Genomic DNA, 17,744 nt, shown 5'->3' on the forward strand with positions numbered 1-17,744 from the left:
GAGGGCACGGGGACGGGGACACCTGCGGCCACCACATGCCCCGGGGGTGCTGCACCCCAGCCCTGCACCGCCGCCGCCCCCCAGCCCCGCTGCCCCCTGCAACCGGAGCCGGGCGCGCGCCCCCCCCGGCCCCCGGCCCCAGAACCCAGGGGAACAAAGGGGCTTTGAGCGCCCGCCATAAAGGGCCCTTGTTGGGCCGTGCGGGGGGGGTGTGGGGCAGGATGGGGCCCCCGGCAGCACCTGGGCGGGGGGGGCCTGGTCGGGGGGAGCCGGGGTCCCCAGCGCCCCCAGCCCCAGGACAGGGATGCTGGGGGTCCCCAAGTGGTGCTGGGTTCCCCGCTGGGGCTTCATGGTTTTGGGGTCCCCAAGTGGTGCTGGGGGTGCCGGTCATGGTTCTGGGGTTTTGGGGTCCCCAAAGAGGTGCTGGGAGTCCCAGCGGTGCTTCGGGGTTTTGGGGTCCCCAGGGTGGTGCTTGGGGTCCTGGTCATGGTTTTGGAGTTTTGGGGTCCTCAAAGTGACGCTGGGAGTCCCAGTGGTGGTTCAGGGGTGTTGGGGTTCCTAGGTGGTGCTTGGGGTCCTGGTCATGGTTTTGGAGTTTTGGGGTCCTCAAAGTGACGCTGGGAGTCCCAGCAGTGGTTCAGGGTTTTGGGGACCCCCAAAGTGCTGCTGGGGGTCCTGGCCGTGGTGTTGGGGTCCCCAAAGAGGTGCTGGGGGTTCTGGTCATGCCTCTGGGTTTTGGGGTCTCCAAAGTGATGCTGGGGGTGTCAGCCATGGTGCTTGGGTTTTGGGGTCCCCGAAGAGGTTCTGGGGGTCCTGGTCCTGGTTCTGGGGTTTTTGGGGTCCCCAAGGAGGTGCCGGGTTCCCAGTCACGGTTTTTCCGGGCTGTCTCAGGGTCGGTGGCGCGGCAGTGTCTCAGCCCCCCCGAGGTGCCGGTGCCGCGAGCGCACCGAGCAGTGCACCGAGCCGAGCCGTGCCGCACCGAGCCGTGCCGAGCCGTGCCGCACCGAGCCGCACCGAGCCGCACCGAGCCGCACCGTGCCGAGCCGTGCCGAGCCGTGCCGAGCCGTGCCGAGCCGTGCGGGATTGGCTGGCCCGCGGCCACCTGGCTCCTCCCCAGCCCCCTGCGGCTATAACGGGCCGGGCGGCGCCGGTCCCGGTCCCGCAGCGCCGCGCCCCGAGCCGCAGGCATGGCCCAGCCCCGAGGGTGAGCGGGGGGCGCCGGGGGGGGGGGGGGGCCGCGGCCGGCACGGCGGGGCTGGGGGCAGCGCTGGGGGGACTGGGGGCAGCGCTATGGGACTGGGGGCATCGCTGTTCTGGGTCTGGGGCATTGCTATGGGGTTGGGGGCAGTGCTCTGGGTCTGGGGGCATCGCTGGGAGCATCGCTATGGGTCTGGGGGCATCGCTATGAGGTCTGGGGGCGGTGCTGTTTTATGTCAGCGGCATCACTATAGGGTCTGGAGGCAGTGCTATGGGGACTGGGAGCATTGCTGGGGGGCCTGGGGGCAGTGCTATAGGGTCTGGGGACAGTGCTATGGGGTCTGGGGGCAATGTTGGGGGCAGCGCTATGGGGACTGGGGGCAGCGCTATGGGGACTGGGAGCATTGCTGCAGCACTGGGGGGACTGGGGGCAGCACTATGGGGTCAGGGGACATCACTGAGGGGTCTGGGAGCATTGCTGGGAGCATTGCTACAGGGTCTGGGGACATCTCTGTGGGGTCCGGAGGCAGTGCTATGGGGTCTTGGGGCATTATTATGGGACTGGGAGCATTGCTGGGGGGACTGTGAGCATCGCTATGGGACTTGGGGCAGCACTCTGGGGCCTGGGGGCATTGCTGGGGGGCCTGGGGGCAGTGCTATGGGGTCTGAGGGCAGCAGTGGGGGCAGTGCTATAGGGCCTGGGGACAGTGCTATGGGGACTGGGAGCATTGCTGCAGCACTGGGGGGACTGGGGGGCATCTCTATGGGACTGGGGACAGTGCTATGGGGTCTGGGGGCATTGCTTTGGGATCCGGGGGCAGAACCAGGGGGCTCTGGGGGCAGCGCTGGGGGGTTTGGGGGCAGTGCTGTGGGATCTGGGTGCGGCACCGTGGGGTCCAGGGGCAGAACTGGGGTTCTGGGAGCATCTCTGTGGGGTCTGGGTGCACCGCTACGGGTCTGGGGGCATCGCTGCTGGCCTTGACAGGTCTCTGCAGAGCACCAGCCCTGCTGCCCCCCCCCCCGTGCCCCATTGCCAGGCTCCCCCGGCTGGTTTTGGGGTGCCCCCTGCGTTACAGGGTCGGCACCAGCCCTGGGATGGGGACTGCAGCCCCTGCTGTGCCCTGGGGTCTGTGCGGCCCCATCCTGGGACCCCCAGTCACTGGGGTAGGGGTGTGGGGGTGCTGGGGGGCTGCGGGGGCTTTGGGGGGCATCCCCAACCCGTCCCGGCTCCACAGGGCCCCGGCGCTGGCTGCGGCCGCCGTCCTCCTGCTCCTGGCCACCGCCACAGCCGATGGTAAGGGGCTGGGGGCGCGGGGGGTGCTGGGGACAGGGGGCGCCCGGCCCACCGGCAGCCCCGATGGGCAGGGGGTGGGGCGGGGTGGGGGGGGCGGGTGGTGTTTGCCCCCGGGGGGGTCCCAGGGCAGCGCAGCCCAGCCGGGGTCTGCCCCGCTGTGTCCCCGCAGAGCCCGCGAGCCCCCTGGACGTGGCCCTGTCTGCGGAAGGACAGACGTCAGGTAGGGCCGGGCCGCCCCTGCCGTGCCTCAGTTTCCCTCCTGGTAAAAAAAAAAAGGGGGGGGGGCAGGGTCTGGTGCTGACATCCCCCCCCCCCGCCCGTCTCTTGCAGAGCCCGTCAGCCCCGCCAAGCTGGAGGCCTCCGGAGAGAGTGAGGGACCCGCGAGGGGCGGCGGGGGGGGGACACACGTGGGGGTCCGTGCCCCCAGCCCCCCCCTGACGCCCCTCTCCTCCCTGCAGGCGACCTCACCACCTCCGCCCAGCGCCTGGGACAAGGTCGGGGTGGGGGGCACGGGGCGGGGGGGCGCGGGGGCCGCGGTGCCGGCACGGTGCCGACGGCGCTCGCCTCTCGCGCAGGCCTGACCGCCGTCAGCTTCGAGGGCACCGGGGGGGCGCAGGCGGACGTGGTGGCGCGGGAGGCCCTGGGCAGCGACTCGTCCTCCTCCAGCCTCGACGCCCTCAACAGCGGCTCCTTCAGCGCGGACGCCCTCGCCGGGGAGGCCCGGGGCGGTGGGTGACGGGGGTGCCGAGGGGACCCCCCCCCGGACCCCGGGCCGGCGCTGACCCCGGTGCTCTCTGCCCTCCCGCAGCTCCCATCGCAGACCTCCCGGCCCAGTCCAACGAGTCGGAGGAGGGTGAGGCCGCGTCCTCGCTGCGGGGTCCCCGGCCCGCGGAGCGTCCCCCTGCTCCCCGCTAGCACCTGAGCGTCCTGGGGGGGCAGGGGGAGGAGGGAGGGGAAGGGGAAGGAGAGTGGGAAGGGGAAGGGAAAGAAAATGGGGAAGGGAAAAGGGAAGGAGAAGGGGAAAGGGCAAGGGCAGTGGGAAGGGGAAAGGAGAAAGGGAAAGAGAAGGGGAAGGGGAAAGGAAAAGGGGAAGGGCGAAGGCAGTGGGAAGGGGAAAAAGAAAAGGGAAAAGGAATGAAAAATGGGGAAGGGGAGTGGGAAGGGGAAGGGACTGTCCCTGTCCCCTGCAGGCTGGGGCAGTCCCCAGGCGCCCCATGAGCCGGGGGTGCCCCTGTTATCCAGGGGTGCCCCATTAAGCTGGGGGGGGGGGGGGCATGAGCTGAGGACACCCCCACAAAGGGGAGAGGTAGCGAGGCCACCCCACTGCCTGGGGTAGGCGCACTGCAGCCGGGGGGGGGCTGTGCCGGTGCCTGCCCCCAGCCCCAGCGCCTGCCCCTGCCCGCAGGAATGGACCGCGACGTGGACTCGGAGGAGGCCCTGGCCTCCCAAGGTGACTCGGGGCTGGGGGGCGCAGGGGGTGCTGCCCGCCGGTGGCACGGGGGCTGACGCAGCCGCTGCCTCCCCAGGGGTCTGAGAAGGCCGAGCCTCGACGGAGCTGCCTCCTGGGATGCCGTCCTCTGCTGCGCTTCCCCAGCACCTCCCTCCGAGCCCCCCAGGCCTCGCTGCAGCCCCCTCCCCAGCCCCCCGGCCCGCCCCGCTCCCTGCAGGACCCCGGTGCCGCTGGGCACTTGCTGGGGGCACGGAGCTGGGCCGGGGGTGCCCGGGGAGCGGGGTGGGCGGCGGGGCAGGGGCCGTGGAGGCGGCCGGACCTCTCCACGCGCCCCGGGGGGGGCAGCGCCCGTGCCTCCTCCTCTCATGTGCTGTGCTCCTCTGCCAATAAAGGTCCCTGCAGCAGCCTCCGAGCCCTTCTGACGGTGCCTTCAATGCCCCATCCCCGTCAGCCCCCGCCGATGCTCGCCCCCAGCCCTGCCCCATGCCGCCTCTGGATGCCGAAAGTTGATGTGGGTTCAGAGCACGGTTTGGGGGGGAATTTGGGAAAACAGACAAAGAAGTGAATCCATGCGGGGCAATTCAGTACCTCGGTCTCACCTCTGGCAGGGGCCCCGGGCTGCTGTTAGCAGGAGGTGATGCAGCGCAGTGGGGAGCTGCCACTGCGGGTTTTCCTTCCCCTCGCCCTGGGCGGCTGCCACTGGCCAGACCCGGCTGCACCGGGGCCACCCCACGGCACGGAGCCCCCAGGGTGCCCCCTGCACCGCCACCCTACCGGGCTCTGCTGCCAGTCCCGGTTCTTTTGGGTGCTGGGAGCAGTTTGCTCCTCCCCAGCTCCCACACCCCAAAAACCCTTTTGCACCCTGGGTCCATCCACGCTGATTTTCTACGACCATCGTGCAGTGCTCACAGCGCCGGGGCTCAGCGTGGACGTGGCAGGGACCCTGACATCGATGCGGGCCCTGGGGGTGGCCAGACAGAGGTGGGCAAGGGGCACCCCAGGCAGTTGGTGCTTCCCACTGGGGTCCGCTCCCATCACCAGGACTGATGGGATTCACCGGGGGGGCTGTGCACCCCTGGGACCCTCACCACCGGTGCCCCTGACCCCAGCGGCGCACCGCAGCCCCTCTGCGTGCCCCCCCCCGCTGCGCTCAGCAGATCCGGCTGCGGCGGGTGCGAGGGGACGCGGGCGTCTCCCGGGGTGGGTGATGAATGACGGGGGGAAGTTCCCCGCGGCGGTGCTCAGCCCCGCTGGACATCGGCCTCATTAGCCGGGATGAGATCATGGATCCGGCCGCCCGCGTCACGCACGATTACTTCGATCATTACGGCCCGCCCGGAGCGGGGGGCTCCCGCAACCCTCGGGCCCCTGGGGTGCCCCCGGCCAGCCCCTGCTCCGCACAATGGCAGCGGCTCTGGCACAGCCCCGTCCTGGGGAGGGCAGGGCTGGGGGCAGAGCGCGGCGGCACCGCTGGGACCTGCCAAAAGCGGCTGAGCCCCAGCAGCACCCAGAGCTGGTGCTCAGCACCCCCAGCCCCTGTGGTGCTGGGGCCTTGGCCGAGCTCCGTGGGCCAGTGGGTGCTGGTGGCTCCGTGGGGCCGTGGGCTCAGCCGTGCCCCACACAAGCACCGCTGCTCTCCACCATCCACTCGCTGACCCCAGCAATGCAAACCCTGCGCCAGGCGCGGCTGCCCACACCGGGCTGCGTGGAAGGGCCCTGGCAGGGGCACAAAACTGAGTGAAAAAAAACCAAACCTGCCAAGCGCCGCGCAGGGCACTGCACACTGCAGCCTCTCGCCAGCCCCGAACCCGCCCGTGTGTCCTGATGAGCTGTGGCGCTGAGCCCCCCCCGCTCCCCACCACGTCTGGAAATGACCGCGGCCTTGTCAGCGCGACCACGGGTGAGGACGCCGCGCGGCGCCGGCTGAGCCCTGGTCCTGCAGGGTGCACCGCCGCGTGGAGCGGTCACCCGGACGGCTTTGAGTTCATTAGGCCCTTGGCGAGTTCATGGCACTGGAGACCAAGGAATAACGTGAGTTTGTGGAACGTACACACGTGGACCTCGTCGTGAACCCGAGATCCTCTCCTTGTCACCTAACTCCCGCTTCCTGGCACACCGCCTGCTTCGGAAGGTGAACGCGGCTTTGGCAGAGCCGAGTTTGTGGCAGTGACAAGTTTGGATGCGTGGGGGTGGACAGCCCCGGGGACAACAACCGGCAACGCTCTGAACGCTCTGCATCAAAGGTGAAGACTTTTTTTTGTTGCTCTCATAAAAACGAGACCTCCTCAAAGGCGTGCACGGCGCCCCGCACTCCTCCGGCACGCTGGCGCGGGCCCCGCAGCCTCATCCTCTGCGGGCACAGCTACAGAAACGTCCTGGAAAACTCAGCGCAGGCTCAGCGGGATTCAGGCAAGAAGCCACAGCGCGGAGGTTGAACACAGGCACATGCACTCAGCCCTCTGCCGCCGCGGGAGAGGGGCGGTGACACCGGCAGCACCGGGCACTGGGATCTCCCAGCACAGCTCGGCACCTCTGGGCTGTGGAGGGGAACTGCGGGGCCTTCATCCCAGCTCCTCCCCAAAGAGAGGACAAAAACGAAGCTTCCGACCATAGAAAAGCCACCAGGTGACAGACCATTTGTTTTATATATATTTGTATGTATATATATAGAGAGATATTTATATATATATAGATAGAAGTGGGTTCTTCTTCTCTCATGTAAAAATTCAAAATACAGTTTTTACTATTAACAATCTGAAGTGTAAATGTACAAATTTTTACTGCTAAGCAAAAGGAAAACAAAACCAAAGAAACAAACAAAAAGAAACACACAGAGCAAGAGGAAATAAAAAGAGAAAGTAAAGCCGGGCCCGGGGGAGCCCGGGGCGCCCGGGCTGCGCGCGCGCACGGAGACCCTCGGGGACCAGACCGCGAGGCAGAGACCACAAAGGGATCCAACCCACCGGCGCCAGATTGGCAAACTTTTATTTCTCTTTAAAAACCATCGCATCCGCCTCTCCGGGGCGAGGAGGGAAGGGGACGGGGGTGGAGGAGGAATTCCCTGCCCCTGAGAAGCGACCCCATCCGCACGCCCGGCGAGCGCCGCGCTCCGGGGCGAGGGGCGCCCGCGGCCGTGCCCCCGCGGCTGCCGGACCGTCGGTGCCCGGCGCGGGGCTCGGCCGCCGCCCGCGGTCGCCCGGCGGCTGCTGCCGGGGCCGCCCGGCTCTCCCGCTCGCTCGGCGCCGCGCGGGCCAGGCACGGCCACGCCGCCGGGGTCTCTTGCACCGCTCGGCCCCCAACGACTGCCGAACTGGAGGAGCGCTGGGTGGCTAGAATCTAAAGCAGGTTTCAAAACACCTCATTAAGCACACACACAAATGAAATCCTCACAGTGCCGGGGGAAGCAAACATGAACCAGAGGGTGCTGAGAGCTGTCAATGTCTGTGCAAAGCAAGGAGGCTGGCGGCTGGATTTCCCTTTCGTGCGCATCCTTTCTCTTCCTCTCTTTCGCCCTGCCCTCAGCCTTAGGATACCGCAGGGTCCTTGGGTTTGGACTGCTCAGTCCCTGACAAGAGCGAGATGGTGGGGTCCTCCGCGTACTCGTCTCCGTCGGTGAAGTACGGCCCTTCTCCCAGCTCAAAGAATATCGGCAGGTCCCCGCTCCCCACGTCAACGGCGCTCGAGTCCACCAGGAAGAGGGGCTGGGCCGTGTAGTGCACCAGCTGCTTTCCTGCAAAGAGAGTGCGCGCTAGGCGGGGAGCTCGCTGCGGGGAGCCGGGGCGCTGCGGGGAGCAGGCACTACGAGGCTGCGCCCTCCGAACTCCGATGTCATCGAGCAAGAAAGTGCGTGACGAAGCAGCAGAGCCCTCGCTGCCACTGCCAGGGCTCAGGCAAGGGCTTCTGGCGGAGCAGCGAGGAGCAGAACCAGCCCTCAGCGGGGCTTCGCTCCCAGCCTGTGCCCTGGGACTCGCTCACCCCGGCTCCAGGTGACCGGGGGCTTCCCTGTGCCCCCAGACCCCGGGAGCAGCTGCGGCACGCCCCGGCTGGGCACTGAGGTGTGGAGCCCGCAGCCGGGTGCTGGGGTTGCTGCCACGAGTGGGGGGGGCAGCACGGTGACAGCCCGCGCCACACGGACAGAAGTCCCCGGAGGGCCGAGGCTGCAGGGACTGCGTGCCCTCTGCTTCCAGTTCTGCCTGAGCAGGGACACCGGCAGCCGGCTGCCCAGGACCGTGTCCCGCTGGGCTCTGAGCATCTCCAGGGGGAACTCCCCAGCCTCTCTGGGCAGCCTGTGCCGGAGCTCAGCCACCCTCACAGCAAAAACGCACTTTGTTGTGTTTAGATGGAATCTCACGGGTTTTAACTCGTGCCCGTGGCCTCTTGTTCTGTCCCTGGGCACTGCTGGGAAGAGCCTGGCTCCCCCTCCCTCACTCCCTCCTGCCAGGACTTACATCGCTAGCATCCCCCTCCACCCCTTCTCCTTCCCAGTCCAAGCACTCCCCTCTCTCAGCCAAACATGCTTTTGGGAGCAGAAATGGTTTTGCCACAGCCCCAGGTCTCGTGAGTGAGTCACTAAGCGCCAAAACGAGCACCTCGTACCTGTGTCTGCTGTGCTGGCCTCTGTCTCAGTGGGTTTCTGCTGCTCCTGGGACGAAAGGAGGTCCTGAATCTGCAGGGAGAGAAGTGGGGCGGGTGAGCACACGGCACGGGCCAGACGCGCGTGAGTCCACGCCAACAGCGAGCGCAGTGCTCTCTGTGTGCCTCCGCTAGCACAACTGCGCGAGGAAAGCAGCGGTTTACGGGCTCAAAGCCCCACTGAGTCAGGCAGCCGTGCCCGGAGGCTCACGAACACCCACGGCTCAGGAGGTCCCCAGCAGCCCCGCACAGGACGCAGCCGGTGCGCGCACCCCGGTTCCCAGGTGCCGGGCACGGCCCGGCTCTCGGAGCCCTCTGCCACCCGCAGAGGTCTTGGTCCGCAGTGCCCGCTGTGCCCCCGGCGTGAAGCCAGGGAGAGCCTTCAGGGCCCGTCTGTGATGAGCCCTTTCAGGGAAGGACGCGCTGCTACCAGAGCGCACCGGGGCTGCAGGTCCCGGCAAGCTGCAAGTGGCCCAGGCTGCGGCTGAGCTCACGTCCCTGCTCCGCGGCCTGGTCCCACGGGCACCCCTGGGCTGGGACGGCCGAGGAGGGAGCGCTGGAGGCACGAAAGGGCTGGGAAGGAGTGAAGCCGCCTGCCCTGTACAAATCCCCAGTGCCAGCAGCTGAACAGGCTGCGACCCGTGCCTGCGCTCCTGCACCGGCACTCCCGTACCTCACCGCCCTGCGGCTACCACACGCAGAAGTCGCCTGCGCAGGTGTTTAAGGGAGTACCGAGCACGTTCCGTCACCACCCGGCCGCCGGCAGCAAGCGGGAGCAGCGCGCCTGTGAACACGGGGCCTTGACAGCGCCGTGCCTGCAGCCCACGAGGCCCAGAGCTCCCCTGTGCCGGCACGGGGCCGCGCGGTGCGGCGGCTGGCGGAGGGCACGGCCGGCAGAGCGCCCCGCAGCGCCACACGGAACAGACGGATCACCTCGGTGAGCCCGATCCCTCGTGGGCCCCGCTCAGCCCCTGCGCTGCCCTGCCCTGCCCAGCCGGAGCCGAGCCCGCTGCTGGCTGCACCTCGCAGCCGCGGCAGCAGCAGGGAGCTGGGCTGAGCGCCGCGGGGTGGGCGCCGGGACCTCGCCGCCCTGCGCCTGCGTGCTCCCCCCTCACCCTTTTCCCTGCACACAGCCGAAGAACTTGGCTGCCCACCGGGCGTCTGCGTCACCGCGCTGGGAAGCAAAAAGGTGCAGAAATGTCCGGAGAGACAGGCCAGAGACGCCGCAGAGTTATTCGCTGCTGAGCCCTTTCCCGTACGTCACCAAACGTTCCGGGAGCGCGGCACTGCAGGGAACGGTGCATCCCACGGGAGGCTTTGCCGCAGGAAAGCCGCAGGGCGACAGAGGCGTGCCGTGGGCAAGGACGTCAGGGAGGTGCTGCCCGTGCTCCCGTCCCACGCCGCCGACACTGACACCTTCATGCCCAGGAGCACGCCTGCAGCCACCTGTGGGCCCAGCAGGCCCCCAGAACAGAGGCTGGATTTTGGCTTTCCTGTTTTGCAAAATCCTTCAAGATGTTTCCCCTTCTACTCTTGGGAAAAAAAATTACAATAAAAAAAAATGGTCCTTTTTCAAGTTAGTAAAAAAGAAGCAGGGAAGAGAGAAGAAGGGCACCTGCACAAGGAGAGCCTCCCGTGCTCCCGGCAGCACCCGAGCTCCAGTTCAGCTCGGGTTCCCTCCGTTTGCTCAGGGAGCTGCTCCACGTCGTGGCAGTGCCCAGCCGCGTCCCAGCCCGCAGGCACACACGCGGCCGGCAGCACCGAGGCTGCTCTTGCACAGAGCCTGCACTCGTGCCCTGCACGGCGCTCGGTGCTGACGATACTCGAGCAGATAGAATAAATAACGCAGCACGTGACGGGGCTTGCCTAGAGGAAACCTCCCGACGCTCTCGGGAAGGCAGCAGAAGGGCTTATGGAAACCACATGCGGCTCTACAGGCTTCAGCGCACTTCCACGTTCAGGGGGCAGAGCTCACAGGAGAGACGGCCGTCTCAGCACCTAATTAACCGAGCGTGAGTGATGAAGTAGCCCCGCGCGCTGTACGAGCTGCTCAGAGCTGGCCGCGGCGCTAATTGAATGATTTCCCCCCGGAGGCCCCGAGCCCTGCACAGGGCTCCGCGCTCCCCCTCCCCGCCTCCCTCCTGCAGGCTGGGGATGGCCCTGACGCCTGGAGCTGTCAGAGCCCCCCCCCCTGGAGCTGTCAGAGCCCCCCTGGAGGCTGACAGAGCCCCCCTGGAGCTGTGCGAGCCCCCCTGGAGAGCTGACAGAGCCCCCCTGGAGCTGTCAGAGCCCCCTGGAGGCTGACAGAGCCCCCCTGGAGCTGTGCAGAGCCCCCCTGGAGCTGACAGAGCCCCCCTGGAGCTGTCCGAGCCCCTCTGGAGCTGTCAGAGCCCCCTGGAGCTGTCCAAGCCCCCCTGGAGCTGTCAGAGCCCCCCATCGCGCGGAGGGGCCGCCGGCACAGCTGCACGCACCGCGCACGGGGGGAGCCCTAGGAGCTACTCACACTGGCAAGGCTGCTGTCCAGGTCGGGGAGGTTCATGTCTGTAACCGTCATGGAGGGGCTGAACAGCTGCCGGAGGAAAGAACGGTCAGGGCAGGGAAGGCAGGCGCAGCCGGGTGCGCCGGGGAAGCTCCCGGCTGAAGCCCCCGCGTCCCCCTGCCGCCGCAAGCGGTACTCACGTCCAGCAGCGCGCTCGTGTCGACGCTGAAGCCGTGTGTGGTCAGCATCGTCTGAAGGTTGTCCAGGTTGGAGTCAATGGTATCCAGATGGTCGTTGAGCTCATTCCTGTGCAGGAGAGAGGCGAGCACGGGCAGTCAGCGCTGAGGAGCCCCTCCTGGCTCTGGGCTGTGGGGCCGGGCTCTGGGTGCAGGTGCACAGCCGTGCCCTCGCCCTCCCCTGTCCCCCGGCCTCACCCCGAGACCCCGCACGGAGAAGGCCGATGGGGAGCAACCCAGACGGCTGAGACAAAGCGGATTTCTCACGAACCCCAGGGCTCCTGCGAGCCACGCGGGCGTTGTGCGCGGGGTGCCAGTAACCACCAGCCCCGTGGGCTGGCGGGGTCCCGGTGCGGCTCTGCCTTTCCAGCAAGCAGCTTTGGACCCTTTCTTCAGCCCAAAAGCAGGGACTTCTGCCTTTGTACCCAGCTGCTGGTACGTGACAAAGGGCGGGCAACAAACCAGCCTCCCTGCCACGCCGCGCTTTGGGGCAGAAGGTGCACCGGGACTGCCGCTGGCAGAAAACACCTTTGCATCTGGACCAGCACTGGGCAAACTGGTACCTGGTCACCAGGCAGCACCGGGACGAGCACAGCCGCGTGCAGCAGACGCAGCGAGTCCCCCGCGCGTCGCAGCTCCCTTGCTGGCAATCAGCGAGCTCGGGACGAGGGCTGACAGCGCGACTCATCGCGGCTAGCAGCCACGGGAAGCCGGCGTCCTGCCGCAGCCAGGCTCCCTCTGCGGTCACCTGCAGGCTGGACGGACGCTGAAACACCAACCCCGGGGCCAGGCCACGCTCTGAGGACCCGGCCCATTCCCTCTGCCGGGCTCTGGGTGAGGCTCAGACCACAGCGGATGGCAGAGCCCAGGGAATCCTGGCAGGAACTTGGACCTCGTCCTGCGAGGTGGAGCGCAGGGGACGCTCCGCTGGGCAGCGGGAACGCCGCGCGAGCTGCGGGTGAAGCGCAGGATCCGGCCCCACGTGCTCTTCTCCTGTCCCGCGGTGCTGGAGGCTTTTGCGCTCAGGCTGCTTCAGGGCCGCGGAACAGCGGGTGGCATCCCCCTCCTGGTGCTACAAGCCCACAAGGCTCCCTGAAGGCCAGGCAGGGACCCGCGGCCCTGCTGACAAGCCCCCAAACCCGGCAGCAGCAGCAGCAGCAGCAGCAGCAGCAGCAGGCTCAGCTCATTGCGCATCGCTGGGCTCTGGCATGGCCGCAGGTCTGAGCGAGCAGCTCCTGCCTCCCCAAAAGGCTCTGGGGGTGCTCCTGTGGGGCCGGCGGTGGAGGCCCTGCACGGGCATCCCACAGCAGCACCGGGAAGGTGATGGCATCAAGACTACCTTGTCTCTGCTGCTACAGGCGCAGAGAGGCCGCAAGGTCACACCGCGGCTCGGAGCGAGCTGCCAGAACGACAGCAGTACTCGCAGCACTCCTCGTGGGAACGGTGCCGGGCGCCGGGGCTGCAGACACGGCCCAGGAGCACAGTCACAGCCCTGCCCTGCGCCTCCCAGCCACACACGCGGGAGCTTGCAGGGATTTGTAACTCTTCTTCAGGACTAAAATCCATGAACACGCAGCAAATAAACGACTTATCCACGTCTGCGCTTCTAAATGACTTCCAAAGTCCTCGCTGCGCAGCACCTGGAATGCGTTGGCAGATTTAAGACGCTTTCAGCGATCCCACAATCAAACGCCCAGCAGCGAGGCCGACCCCAGCCGAGGCCCCACCAGAAACCACTGAGCGCAGCCTGGGACAAGCCCGTCCTCCATCCCCACGGCACGGGGCACGCACAGGGGCCAACCCAGGCCGTGCGGTGCCGCTGGGATGGGGCCGCTCCAGCAGCCCCGCGAGGCCCTTGCTGTCTGCGTCTCCTCCTGGTGAAGCGCCGCGAAGCCGGCTCGCGTGCCGCGGCCTCCCGCTGGGTGGGCCTTACAGCCCCAGCAGCAGCTGTGTGAAAGCAGCACCTCGAACCCGACGGATCCGCCTCGCGGCTCTGCCTCCGGCCCCGGCACGCTCCCTTCCCCAGCAGGGAGACGTCTCGTACCGATGCTGCCGGCGGATGGAGGCAGCAGGAAGCACCCCCAGGGGGGAGCCGAGCTCTGCTGAGCCCTTGGTGGCCCCCGGCTCGGACCCCGAGCCCCATCCCCATCGGCCACAGGCCGCTGGCTGCAGTGGCTGCCGCCAGGCACTCATGGGCGACACCATACCCCAGCGCCCCAAAGGCAAAGCACTCGAGATGCACAGAGCTGCTTTTGTTCCCCGCGCTGCTTTTCCTTCCAAACGCTCCGATTTCTGAAAGCACGGCGACGGCGCAGCCTTGCACCGATTATCTCATTTATGCAGGAAAAAAAGCAGCCCTCTGGCCCCCGAGCTCTGCCCAGGTCATCCACCGCCTTGTGATGTGTCTGCACCTGGGAAACGGGCCCGGGGCGAGGAGAGCAGGGCCCAGGGCCCCAGCAGGCAAATAATGACCAGTGGGAAAGCTCCTGCAGGGCCCACCTCCGGCGGCCTGCGGGTAGGCAGGACACTTGCTCGGGAATGCTTTGTAGCTCAGGCCAGGTTTCGTTTCTCCTTTGAATCACTCTCCACCTTAACTGGAAGCAGCTACGGGCAATACTTCAGACGATTTCTCCGAGGCTTCTGCTCGGAGCCACCGTGGGAGGTGGGCACCAGCCTGCACGGATGCGCCCTGGCGCGGGGTGCGGCTGTTACGGACAGCCCTCCCTGGGACAGCACCTTGCTGTGCAGTCAGGCTTGCAGTGGCAAGTTTCCTTGCTCTGTCCTTATCACAAAACCAGAGAACACCTCAGAAAAGTCATTTAAGCCCTGGGCTCCCATCACCCTTCCCTGACACACTTTGATACCGAGGCGTGTGAGCTTTGTGCTGGCAGGAGAGAGCAGAGCAGCAGCGCTCAGGGCTGGGCTTTCCGTCCACCCAGCCCGGGGATAGCAGGACGACGGCGGCGCGGATTTCCCTCCCTCCCCTGCCAAGACCACCTAAAAGGATGAGAAGCAGCTCGGCCTCCGCCGCCCGCTCCATCTTCTCAGCTGCTGGGTTGGGCTGGCCAAGAAGTCTGCTGCTCGGGGCCAACTTTTAGGGCGAGCTTTCTCAGCGCTGACCCAGCACCGATGACGCCGCGGCCGTGAGGGAGGCTGCAAGGCACTGCCAGCTCCTGCCCTCCTCGGCGCTGCCCTGCCCCTTGCCCAGGGCTGCGCGCCCCGGGGATGGCAGCTATCGGGGGGACCTCCGACATCTGCAGGGCTGAGGCCAACTGAGAAACACGAACAGAAGAGGAGACCAGGCCCACAGGGCTTACAGCCAGGCTCGTTCAGGAACGAAACGCTGCCCATGCTGGAAGGCGGGAGCAGTCCGCGGGCAGTGCCCCCGCGCTCGGAGCAGCCTGGGCTGCGCTGCCCTGCGGTCGTGCTCCTGCAGCGCTTTCGAAGCAGGCGAGCGGTGCCAGGCTGGCAGAATGGGGATTAGCAACAAAACTGGGCAGAACGGGGATTAGCAACAAAACGGGGCAGAATGGGGATCAGCAACAAAACGGGGCAGAACAGGGATTAGCAACAAAATGGGGCAGAATGGGGATCAGCAACAAAATGGGGTAGAATGGGGATTAGCAACAAAACGGGGCAGAACAGGGATTAGCAACAAAAACACGAAGCCGAACCGCCCTGCAAAAGCACGTGGGGACAGCAGGGGTCCCGTACGGCACGGCCGAGCTCAGCCAGCCGATTCTCCAGCCACTCCTGACGCAGGCCCACTCCACGACCTGGTGCGCGGCGGCACGGCTCGTGGGGCACAGCGCGGCCCCGCTGCCCCCCGGGACGGGCAGACCTCGTGCCAGCACGGGGTGCTCGTGCTGCGAGCATGCAGAGGGCTTCGGCCCCTGTAAGGCGGCGCACGCAGCTCCCCAGGTGGACGGAGGACAAGGCCTGGGCCATGCCACCAAGCGTTTCCAGGCAAACCTCTCCTTTCACAGCCTGAGCCTCGCCGCCGTCACCTGCTGCAGTGCTGCCGGTCACGGGGAGGTAACTCAGTTCGGATGAAACTCCCTCGAACAAAGGATGCCTTGTAGATTAAATAACAGCCTGCGTGGCGCACAAAGAGGCACTGCGTGCCGTGACCTGCGGCCTCACGGGCTGCTCTTCTCCAATAATTTGAGAACAAGAGGAACACGCTTCATGTGATGAAAAGCAGGTATTGCTGAGCCGTCCTGGCAGGCTGTCAGTGCACGGGTCACGGAGCAGCGCCTGGGCACCGCCGTCACCCCGTACAGTCACCGCCATCAGGGAACACCTCCCTTATTACCTGCATCCCAATGCAGTGAGCAAGCTCCTCGGAATTTAACCGCCGCCGCCCCGCCAGGGCGCCGTGCTGCTGCCTCACCCTGGTGCAGTGCACGGGGCACGGGCTCGGCTGGACGCCCGCAGGACGGGCGCGTGGGGACCGTGTGCCACGGTGCGGGGCGGTGGGGTCTGGTACGCTCCCGGGGACCGATAAGCGGCGCGCCGCCCGCTCAAAAGAGCTCGCTGCCAGCGCTTCAATTAGCAAGTCATCCTCCCTTCCGCTCAGCACCGCAGCGTAACGCGTGCTCGGGTCATTGCAGCTCCCCTGGGGCACCCGCGGCTTCCAGCGCTGCTCCGGCGGGTGTGGGGCTGCTCCAGAGACATCGGGAGTGGGCGAGGGCACGGCACGCCGGCACTGCCGCCCTCCTGCCGATGCTGCTCCAGCGTAGCAGGAGCCGCGGCACCACCAGCCCCGAGGAAGAAAGCCACAGGCAGGGTGCTGAGGCACCGGGCCGACACCAAGCAGACGGGGGGGAGCGGCGCGGTGCTGCTGGCAGGGCGCTGGAGCAGGAGGGCACCCAGAGAGGGGGAAGCGCCAGCCCCTTCTTCTAACCAGCCCTCAGAAGCTCTCCAGGACGAAGCGTGGAGCTCGCTCTCTGCAGGAGCAAGGGGCAAATGTTTCCTGTGTCCTTTGCCTGCTTCTGCACAGTCTGCAAGAGTCCTCCATAATTCAGGAACACTCGGCAGCACTTTTATTTCATTTTTATTACCCTTTAAACGGCGAGTTTCAGCTTCTGAAACTGCATAGTGTAACTGAGCTGTATAACAAAGCCTGTCTCTCTTTGAGGACGGTTGGTACTGGTGAGATGGATTGCAGTGCCCTCGGTGGGTCTATAAATAGGCCAAGCTATAGACAAAAACCTCCCACAAGGCCGGGAGGAAGGAGCGAGCGGGCGTTTCCTGACTCCGAGGTGTGATGCAGCAAACACGGCTCCGTGTGCGCTGCCAGCAGGCTCCAGCCCCGCGGCGAGGCAGCCCCCAGCTGCCCCTGTACCCGCTGGGTAACCCTGCAGGAAGAGGGCGTCTTCCTCACGCTTGTGCCTGCTCCCGTAGGGCCACGACACCACAGCTCTGAAAAGCGATGGCTAGCACGGAGCGGAATGAGATGAGAAGCGCACGTCGCACCACCAGCACCCTGAGTGCCTGAGCCCACAGCAGCCTTTTGGCTAAGGGAGCTCTGCTGCCTTCTAGGTCCTCGAAACTACCTGCACCTTCCCCAGGCTGCCTTCATGCGTTCGGGATGGAAGGTCTGCCCCGGCGCTCAGAGGGAAGACCTTAATTGCGGCACTCCGTCCTCCCCAGAACACCGGCTGAGTGGGAAGTGGCTGAGAGCTGAGAAGCAGCCGAGATCCCAGCGTGGTGCTGGGAGGGGTTCTGGGCAGCCCGACACGCGCAGACGACGCCCAGCTTTTCAACCCGACCCTTGCAGTTGCCCACGCGAGCGCTGCGTGGTGATAAAGATGTCAGACCGCACGCCTGACCCCTAGGACGAAGCCACCCGTCGGCCTTCAGCCCGCCGCCCCCCGAGCCCAGCCTGGCTCTGACGCAAGCTGTGAGCAGAGGCCGAGTGGGAGGACGCGTTCGCCAGGACTAGGACCGGGTGGCAAGCTGCAGGTTAGGGCAAGGCTTCCCCTGCTAACCTGCAGGCAGCGGGACGTGCAGCAGCGCGGGGCAGCGCCGCAGCGCACGCAGCCAGGGCAGCCTGCCGGAGGAACGCTGCCCGCCGCGGTTCCGAGCCTCCCCTGCGGGTAAAGCCCCCAGGGCAGAAGCTTCCAGCAGGCGGTGCGGGAAGGCGCTTGTGTCTGCGGGCTGCGAGCACAAAGCAGAAGCTTCCACGCTGGGAGGATGTGCGGGGCCCGAGACAAAACACAGCTGGTCTCACAGTGACTCATTTCTGTGCCGCGGGAGCGGAGTTTGAACGAGCCCCATATTTAGCACCGTCATTTTTATCCGTTCTTATTTTGGCACCCACGTGGCCCCTTGCAGCAGCGCCGGGTCCTTGCGCAGGGGGTGTAAGGCCCTGCAGGGGGTCCGGCGGGGGGCTGCGCTCACCGCCCCCAACACCACGGGGAGAGCAGAACGAAACATCTGCCCCGGCAGAGC

At 66.7% G+C, this 17,744-nt stretch overlaps 1 protein-coding gene across 1 annotated transcript in view; it reads right to left on the reverse strand.

Moving 5' to 3' along the window:
• Positions 1 to 6,909: 6,909 nt before the first annotated feature.
• HSF1 (heat shock transcription factor 1) overlaps positions 6,910 to 17,744 on the reverse strand; it is a 55,147-nt gene continuing 44,312 nt past the window's right edge. Inside the window, exons 10-13 of the mRNA XM_066990875.1 lie at positions 11,253 to 11,358; positions 11,077 to 11,142; positions 8,538 to 8,607; positions 6,910 to 7,671 (exon numbers count right to left, since the gene is read on the reverse strand). Of these exons, the coding sequence (XP_066846976.1) occupies positions 7,466 to 7,671; positions 8,538 to 8,607; positions 11,077 to 11,142; positions 11,253 to 11,358 (448 nt within the window). The 3' untranslated portion in view covers positions 6,910 to 7,465. The remainder of the gene's footprint in view (positions 7,672 to 8,537; positions 8,608 to 11,076; positions 11,143 to 11,252; positions 11,359 to 17,744) is intronic.

This window comes from Anser cygnoides, chromosome 2 (genome assembly GCF_040182565.1).
Source record: "Anser cygnoides isolate HZ-2024a breed goose chromosome 2, Taihu_goose_T2T_genome, whole genome shotgun sequence".
Classification (NCBI taxonomy): Eukaryota; Metazoa; Chordata; class Aves; order Anseriformes; family Anatidae; genus Anser; species Anser cygnoides.